At 36.9% G+C, this 9,608-nt stretch overlaps 1 protein-coding gene across 1 annotated transcript; it reads left to right on the top strand.

The window, feature by feature from the left end:
* The first annotated feature begins 650 nt into the window (after nt 1–650).
* On the top strand, nt 651–9,245 carry LOC113051583 (NEDD8-activating enzyme E1 regulatory subunit). Its single transcript, XM_026215476.1, has 20 exons — nt 651–770; nt 1,119–1,222; nt 1,315–1,375; nt 1,543–1,573; nt 1,664–1,735; nt 2,416–2,495; nt 2,653–2,762; nt 2,947–3,056; nt 4,926–4,988; nt 5,067–5,130; nt 5,245–5,336; nt 5,426–5,485; nt 5,682–5,815; nt 5,987–6,062; nt 6,157–6,196; nt 6,441–6,527; nt 6,691–6,783; nt 7,721–7,835; nt 8,011–8,060; nt 8,986–9,245. The coding sequence occupies exons 1-20, from the start codon at nt 721–723 to the stop codon at nt 9,093–9,095; spliced, it is 1,602 nt and encodes a 533-aa protein (XP_026071261.1). The 5' UTR covers nt 651–720; the 3' UTR covers nt 9,096–9,245.
* The last annotated feature ends 363 nt before the right edge of the window (nt 9,246–9,608 follow it).

Raw genomic sequence — 9,608 nt, 5'->3', positions numbered from 1 at the left:
AAATAAATAAACAACATAAAATATTATTTAAAATATAACTTAAAAGATTCTGCATCATGTCTGATTCATTCAGTAACATATATTGCAGTGAATTATAAACAGAGATGTGCCTTTGTTTTACACAAGAAAACATTGTATAAGGCTACATGTTGTTAGTGTTTTTTAGGTCATTGTTTTGTGGTTGACAAAGTGTGTTTGTTCTGGAAGAATGAGTTGATTTGAGACCTGAAGAAAGTGTTTTGGTGGTTATAGTGCATTTTGAATGTGAAATGAACTGCTTTGCCAAGCTGAAAGTTGGTTTGGAGAACTGTGTGAAGAGTTTTGCAAAAGTGACCTTAAGTATTGAAAAATGTGTCCTAGCGTCTGTAAAAAAAAACTGTATTGTATTTTGAAAATTAGTTTTGGGGTTTAGTTTACAATGTGTGATTTTGAGCATGAAATTAACCGTTTTGCCAATTGTGTGTTTTAGGTGTGTTGGTGCGTTAACAGTTTAGGAAACGGGTTAAATGTATTGAAAAAACTGTCTTAGCGATTATAAAAAAAAACTGTAGTCCGCAAGATGGACAGATATCAAACGAGCTGTGTCACTCAAGGGCGCAATGGCTCCACCTCTTGTTCAAACAGAAGAATAACAAGTCTGCCTGTATCGAATCTGTGAACGTCAATCTCAAAATAGTGAAACAGCAGCGTGCCGGTAGAACCAAGCAGACACAGAAGAACATGACAGACAACAAAACGAGCAAAGAGCAGAAGTATGATCGACAACTCAGGTAAATATCAGTCTGGTTTTAAACAACAGAATAATGCAGTATACGCTACATATACAGCGGTTCTCCTTCACCATTCAATTTAAGCTTTCCTATATAATTAAAGCTGACACACGCAACGTTAGAGGCCCATCGGTCATAGCAAGAGCTTTAAATCATTTAGAGATTAATCGGATTCACCATTCTTTAATTCAATACAGCAATAATCAGCCTAAACTCCATATCTGTCTTACTAACAGCACAGCTGATCAGAAACCACTGGATGTTTTAATCTGCTCGACTCATTTTTGTGTTGGAGGTTATTATAGCTATACCGGTCACTTATTGGTTGTTATATGTTGTTTGTTTCAGGTTGTGGGGAGATCATGGACAGGAAGCTCTTGAAAATGCCCATGTGTGTCTCATCAACGCCACTGCAACCGGCACTGAGATCCTCAAAAACCTTGTGCTGCCAGGTATGAGCAGTATTTCTCACCGTGCACAACACTGAGACACCAATTCATATAGATTATTGTGCTAACATCACACTTTCCACTCTGCTTCTTAGGAATAGGATCCTTTACCATAGTTGATGGGCACAAAGTGTCAGGGGAGGATGTTGGAAACAAGTAAAGTCACTGGCCTGCCAGTCATTGTCTTGTTTTTGTATTCATCTTAAAGAGATTCTTGGTTTAAGAGACATAGTGTGGTATATGGATACATATACTGTATCAGACTGCATAGTATAGAAAATGCTTCTGATTCAGACGTGGTCATGTTATGATCTTTTCTGCAGCTTTTTTCTCACCAGCAGCAGTATTGGGAAGGTAAGCACAGGGTTGTGTGTCCATAACAGTACGCTCCAAACCTAAAGTGACACGTACTGTATGCTGAATGATGTTGTGCTGATTTTGCAGAGCAGGGCTCAGGCTGCCACTGAACTTCTGCAGGAGCTCAACGGTGATGTGTCTGGAAACTTTGTAGAAGAGGTCAGTCTTAATGTAAACGAAACATAGTGGAGTTTTACGTTTAGTATATACAAAGCTGTACAAAACCAGTCATAGGTTTGGACACATCTATGAAACTGAATGAACTGAAATAATATAGTGACTGAAATGTTAAGAAAATCAAAACAGTTTGATATTTTAAGGTTTCAGGGTTTGCCAGGATTATGGCTTAAAATGTAAATGTAGTTTAATGTAATTTAAAAGGCAAAAATCATACACTACCATTCAAAAGGGTACGTTCAGCAAGGATGCGTTAAAATGATTAAGTGACATTAAAGGCAGCACTACACTGATAACTTTGCTTTGAACATTGATAATAATAAGAAATGTTTCTTGAGCACCGAAGTAACACATAAGAATGATTTCTGAAGGATCTTGTGACACTGTAGACTGGAGGAAACGCTGCTGAAAATCCAGCTTTGGCATCAAAGGAATAATCTGCATTTAAAAATACTGCTTTTTAATAACATTTCACAATATACTGATTTTACTTTATGGTTATAAGAATCTTTTCTCAAAAACGTATTACTGTCTAACTTTTAACAAGGGATTTAAGATCATAAACCACATAAATTAAGTCAGTTTTGTTCAGACCTTTTGTGACGGTGTGTGTCTTTTCATCTTTTCATTTTAGTTGATCTATTTTTTTTATATATATACAGAGTCCTGATAAGCTTTTGGACAGCAGCCCTGAGTTTTTTCACAGATTTAGTCTGGTAATTGGCGTCCAGCTTCCAGAAAGGTATTGCTCCTGTAATCTGAATGTGTTGTTCCTTTCCATTGGTTTCTTTTAAATGTTTTGCCAAACAGTCTTGGATAAAAGAGACGGGCTAATATTTGATGTGTTGTAGATGTTTGTTCTCAGACCAGCTTATATCGTCGTATCTTTAATTTGACAGCACATATCTGAGACTGGGCAGTGTGTTATGGGAGGCTGGGGTGCCGCTCCTTATATGTCGAACATATGGACTCATCGGTTACATGAGGCTGATTGTGAAGGAGCACACAGGTAATACTCCTGATTTCCTGAAGCAAATCATTTTTTTAAGAGATTAATTTATTAGCTGGAGACAGAACGGTTGACTTGTAATTCAGTACATTTGCTAAAGTGTCACGTTGCGTATCCTCAGCATTATCGTTAATGCATCTTTATGTGGAAACATTGAAGGGTCTGTCTGTGTCTTTCACTACAGTGGTTGAATCTCATCCAGATAATGCATTAGAGGACCTGAGACTAGATCTGCCATTCACAGAGCTCAAACACCACATAGAGTCCTACGACCTGGACAACATGGAGAAGAAGGTCAGACAAATGTTGATTACCGATGCACTGTTTAACCCCTTTGCGTGCAAACATCGCTGACGGCCCCAGTTTATTATTGTTTCACTTTCACAGCACATTAAACATCACTGTCTTACTTCATCTGGACAAACTGTGCATCAATGGAAAGTTTAAAGACTCAAGCTTCGATATTTGACCAATATTTTGATAAAACATTGTTGCAGTGACAGATATTTAGTGATTTATGTCAGGAGTGCAAAATAATAAATCCGTATTATGCCACATTTTGAATAGAAATTCACAACTCACTCATATTCAGTCACGTCAAGAGCGGTTTATTTGTGTTCACATAGACTCACTGAACAGCGTCAATAAGGATTTACAGACCAAAGATGCATATCTGCGGAGATATATGGATATATTTACTGATGTTTACTTCATATTTCTTCAGACAGAATCGTCATTTCTATTCATTTTCCACGGATTTATGCGATCAGATGATAAACAGCCTCTCCCAGCGATCTGTGTGTGCGTGCACAGTGTCACAGCTCGTGCGGTGTGTGACTCAGACTCTGATTGGGTCTTTCAAACGTCAATCTTAGAGTTTCATATCTGGACACCGCCCCATCGTGTCACATGCTTCCTGCACACTTCCTGGTAGTTATCTGGCCAAAACAACACTGAAACACCTCTGTACACACAAAATATCCGAATAATAAACCCGCGATTACGATAGTAAAGCTTGGTATGAGAATTTCTTGAGATCTGGGGCGTTTTTATAAAAAAAATCGAAAATGTACATCGGAAATGCTAACTTGTGCAGCGATGAAAAAGGCTACAAATAACATATTTTTACAACAGTAAACGACCAAATTCCAACCCTGATCGCTAAAGGAAGTTATTATAAACACTCGATCGGGGTTTAAAGTGAGTTTTGAGTAAAAGTGTACTAATAATTTTATAAATTGTCAGATGTAGCTTGATGCTAACGTTAGCACCAATGCTACTAATAGCAGGTGCTTTTCTTCTTCATAATGCATTTTTGTCTCAATAATTCACGTAAGGTCGTAAGAAAATGTTTTGTTGTATTTTTATAGTAAGACTTTTGATAAATAAGGGCTAAATGCAAAGAGAGACTGAAGTGAGATCGCTGCTTTGTTGCTTTGTAAAGCCTGAAAAACCACAATCAAGGCTAATAAAGGTGGAATAAAAACAAAAGAATAATGATAAAAGAATAATGCGGATAATGTGTCATACTTGGCGGAGGTGTGAAACAACCGTTTGGTGAGAACAATACAATCATGATTCGGGCAGTTTTCAACAGTGAAACATACACAAAGAGCACAGCAGTGTTTACATGTGAGATCTTACAGAGATGACAAGGGCCATAAATCAATCTGATTAGCCTTCTCTAAAAACACACATGACATGGCCTTAGAAAATATTTCATAAAATTCACAGTTTTACAGATTCGATTATGAAATTTTTTATGAAGTCTTGGAAGACTTGTGGCCTTAGCTACACTGTGTTTTCAAACTCATTTCCTACATCAACATTTTTTTAAATACATTTAAAACATATGTTTTTAATATTTTTATTTTTGTTTTTATGTTTGAGCTTATATATCTCTATTATCATAACAGTCTGAGTGATTCTGATTCCTGAACAGTAAACTTTAAAGTGTCAGCTTTGTGAACAAAGGTTGATTATGTATCTAGTCAGAAAGAATCATGAGCAGAAACCTTTTTATTTTGGGTATGTAATTTCGGTCTCCATGCCAAAAAAGGGGGGTTACTAGTAAGGGGTTAATGTATGTGACTGACTTTACATCAATTGCAATAAACAAAAATTAAAAATTTTTAAAAAAATCTGTATTTTGTTTTATTTTAGGATCACAGTCATTTGCCATGGATCATTGTGGTTGCCAAATACTTGGAAAAGTGGTGTAGTGAGGTAAGTTTTGACATGTTCTTAAATGTCTTGAATGACATCCTAACTAGACTTTCTGAAAGTGGACATTTTCTGATCCAGCACAACTCTCAGTTACCGAAGAATTATAAGGAGAAGGAAGCTTTCAGACAACTCATCAGAGGAGGTAATGCAATCTGTCATATCCAAGGTTCATTATATTGTTCTTTTCAGATTACATTTTTTTTTTCTTCTCATTTCTCTTATTGTGGGTTTTCCTGAATGTGTGTGTTTTTTTCAGGAATCCTTACGAATGAGAACGGAGCACCTGAAGACGAAGAGAACTTTGAAGAGGCAATCAAGAACGTGAACACGGCTCTGAACCCCACCAAGGTAGAGCTCCTCACATTTGGAGAGTTGTAAATTATAGTTTATGTTCCTCGCATTTGATTTGTATTAATCTCTGTCCCATTGTAATGTAGGTCCCCAGTGGAACGGAGGACATTTTTAATGCTGAGCAGTGTGATAACATTACCTCACAGGTTAGTAGGAACATGCAAAACTACTTCTAAGCCGCCTTTCCTTGTCTCTTACTTAACTTACGGATAAATGCTTTGATATAAGAAACAATTACCTTCCATAGAGACTGTTTTATCACTTTTATACATCTATGTTATGAATGATGTTTAATAATATGAGTTTATACATCACCAGTAGCTTTATTTTTTCTCATGGCAGAGCCCATCCTTCTGGGTGATAGCACACGGAGTGCGGGACTTTGTCCGAAATGAGGGGAATGGAAACCTACCTGTGCGAGGAACCATCCCAGACATGATTGCAGATTCAGACAAATTCATCAAGTTACAAAACGTGTAGGTATTCAGATGACAAAGAGTCAGGAAACATCTTATTAGTAGTGACGTGTGTGCATTACACACTCAAACATGTAAAGTGACTGTCAATCTGTCAGTTTGCTTGGAATGAATCCTGCTGGCTGTGTTTTTGGTAAAATGGCGTTTTGTTTGACACACTTTCGATTTCAGCTACAGAGACAAAGCCATGAAGGACGCAGCAGTTGTGTCCAAACATGTTGAAGCGCTTTTACAATCAGTTGGAAAGGTATTTACATAATCAACATAGTCCCGTCTGTGTAATAACTGCAGTTTATCTCTTTTATTAACACATCAACACTAATGATCTGTTTATTTCAAAGCCTCCAGAGAGCACCTCTGAACAGGAAATCAGACTTTTCTGTAAGTACACCATGCACCCTCTCATAGTCTGCTCTCAGATCAGAATATTTGCCGTTTTAGGCTTTGTCAGGAAACTAGATAATCCAACACCTTGCAAAATCCTGTGATTATTCTGCAGCAGTTTTCCTGTTCCATCGGTTTATTTGCATTTGTGCTGTTCGTACGTCTTTGGGAATCTGAACAGGAGGCTTCCTCTAACCTCCTTGTGTAATACCTACATTGTATGGTGTTTTGTGTCCCACAGGTAAAAACGCAGCTTTCCTCCGAGTGGTGCGCTGCAGGTCTCTGGCAGAGGAATACAGTGTGGACACTTTCAATAAAGATGAAATCAGTATGTCTTCTCTACGGTTCTCTGACTGTGGTTTGTCTCTGTTATAGTCACGATTGTTCACGATTGTTTAAGTGGATTTACTGTATTTAGATAGTTCATTGTTGTGCACATCCATGCATGGGTGTTGCTGTTTGTGTTTAAGCAGTTGTTTCTGTCTCCATAGCATCCTGTATGGACAGCACAGACAGTGAGATGGTGCTGTACCTCATGCTCCGTTCAGTCGATCGCTTCTATCAGCAACACTCCCGGTACCCAGGTCAGAAGAGTTATCAAACCAGGCAACAAATAAAAATAATTTAACCATAGCACAGTGTCTAAAATTTCCATCAAGACATCAAGACTTATGCTAAAATGAGGTTTTTGTATAGCAATCTCAACTTGGATTTATCACTCTTTTTTATTCATTAAGAATTTGTTTTTTCGTTTTTTTACACTGTACTATGGTAATACCTACGGAGCCCCGCACATGACATGAAGGAAAATATATTAGGCTAAATCTTGTGCACGATTTACTAATTCGTTCCCTTAATGTACTTAAATATAAGTTTTTTGTAACAAAACTGTTACAATGTAAAATAGACTGATTTAGAATTGATTCTGTTATGTTTTCATAGGTATTTACGGAGCCCCGCACATGACATGCAAGAAAAAATAAATAAATTTTGCACACGATTTACTAATTCGTTCCCTCAATGTACGAAAACGCGCAAACGATTACTATTGCGTCCACTCGATTTATAAATTGTGCGCGCGATTTCCTAATTCATTGGCTCGATTTGCTAAATCGTGTGCACGATTTAGCAAAACGAGGGAACGCAATAGTAAATCGAGTGAACGCAATAGTAATCGTTTGAACGTTTTAGTACATTGAGGGAACTAATGTACTATAAATCGTGCGCACAATTTATTTTTTCTTGCATGTCATGTGCGGGGCTCCGTAAATACCTATGAAAACATAACAGAATCAATTCTAAATCAGTCTATTTTACATTGTAACAGTTTTGTTACAAAACTTTGTTACAAAATATTTACAATATTTCACAATTTTGCTGTTTTTATTGTGTCTTTAATTGAATGCAGCCTTTGTGAGCATAACAGACTTCTTTCAAAAACATTCAAACGGATACCAAACCTTTAGACAATAATGTCTGAACTGTCACTCTGATATTACTGAGCATGACTGTTTTTCTCAGGTGTCTACAATTACCAGGTGGAGGAAGACATTAACAAACTCAAGCTGTGTGTAAACAGTCTTCTGCAGGAGTACAGTCTGAACGTCAATGTGAAAGATGACTACATTCATGAGTTGTAAGTTTAAGCTCACCGTTGGGCCTATTTGGTTTGAAGCTGTACAAACTAAATATTTATACTAAAAATGGTTTTGTAATATTGATAATAAAGAAGCATACGTTCTCCAGTCCGTCTGGTCCCTCTGTTTATAATCAGATGGCAGCAGTGTAAATGTTATTTTCATATCTTCCAGCTGCCGTTATGGAGCTGCCGAGCCACACACGGTCGCAGCTTTTCTGGGAGGTGAGTGTTTATGTACAGAACTTATTCAGGAGCCTGCAAACACACACGCCATCATATATTCATTATGCATATTGTGGCATCCTCTACGATATGGATTTTATAGTGTAAAGGCAAATCATTTTACGCATGCAAATATGAACTCTCTCATTGGCCGTCTTTACTGCTTGCATTGTTATAAGCATTTGCAATATTCATACAGCTTCCGGATAGCACTTAACCACATTAAAAGTCTGGTGTAAATGCACCCAAGACACATTGGTTTTGAGTGCATTTGGTGATCAGATGAGCAGAACCACATTCAGAGGTGGTCAGGGAAGGATTCTGACCACATTCAATGGAGATGTAAATGCTAATGAATATTTCCTTATCTGTATACAGCTACTTAAGTGATGTGCTGTAAATAATCATTATCTGTCACTCACAGAGTGGGTTGAAAAGTTTCTCTCAGGCTCTATTTATTTCCATCTGACATTGATATGATTCATAGATTTGTTTGTTTTTTAATGTAGCAAGAGCTCAATTAATCTTACCAAGTGCTGTGCTGCAGGTTATTGGCTTTTTTCTTTTTATACAACTATCACCAAAAGTGTGGTGATATGATCTGGTCACCTGATTTAATGAACAATAACCTGTGAATTACTGCAAGTAGACACTTTTTTTCTTTATTCCTATTTAGGAACCTTTACTATAAGAATCTTAAATAGTGGAGGAATATAGGGTTTAGTAAGAAAACCATGTGATAAAATGAGGTCAACCACAAATTAGGTTAATTACTGAGAATGCTTGGTCAACGCAACCTTAAATGTATTACGTAAGTGACAATACAAATACAGCAGAGTCTCACTGCCTGTCCAGAAACCATCCAGATGTGAACAACATGGTAATGCCATTGGTAAAGGCTCCTGTTTTCTGTCTTTTGTTGCAGGATCAGCAGCTCAAGAAGCCATCAAAATCATCACACACCAGTTTGTACCTTTCAACAACACGTTCCTCTATAATGCCATGTCACAGACCTCTGCTACTTTTCAACTTTAGAGCAATCGTCCCTTCCAATCGTGTTTCCTCATTCCTCTATCAGTGTTGGCCACAAATTGGCACACGTTTGTTTATATCTACATTGATCAGTGGTGTTGCGTTTTGACAAGACCAGAACTGGTGCTGCGTACTAAATAAACCATGTATCTCCAAAGCTTTTGTATGTGATTTTTGTGCTCTTTTCGCAACAGTTTGAATGCATATACAGTACACTATCTTTGCTGTCACTTTTGATCAAGTTAATGTATCCTGGCTTAATAAAAGCAAGTATAATTATTTTTTTTATTTTTTTATCTTACTCAAAGTGTATTACAGTTTCCAATAAATATGAAGCAGGATAACTGTCAATAAGAAATGCACATAAGCATAGTAGAATAATTTCTGAAAGATCACTGAAGGCTGGAGTAATGGCTATTGAAAATTCTGCTTTGCCATCACTGGAATAAATTACATTTGAAAATATATTTAAATAACAGTTTAATATATATATATATATATATATATATATATATA

Source organism: Carassius auratus, chromosome 32 (assembly GCF_003368295.1).
Source record: "Carassius auratus strain Wakin chromosome 32, ASM336829v1, whole genome shotgun sequence".
Classification (NCBI taxonomy): Eukaryota; Metazoa; Chordata; class Actinopteri; order Cypriniformes; family Cyprinidae; genus Carassius; species Carassius auratus.
This window is presented reverse-complemented; position numbering and strand designations above follow the sequence as displayed.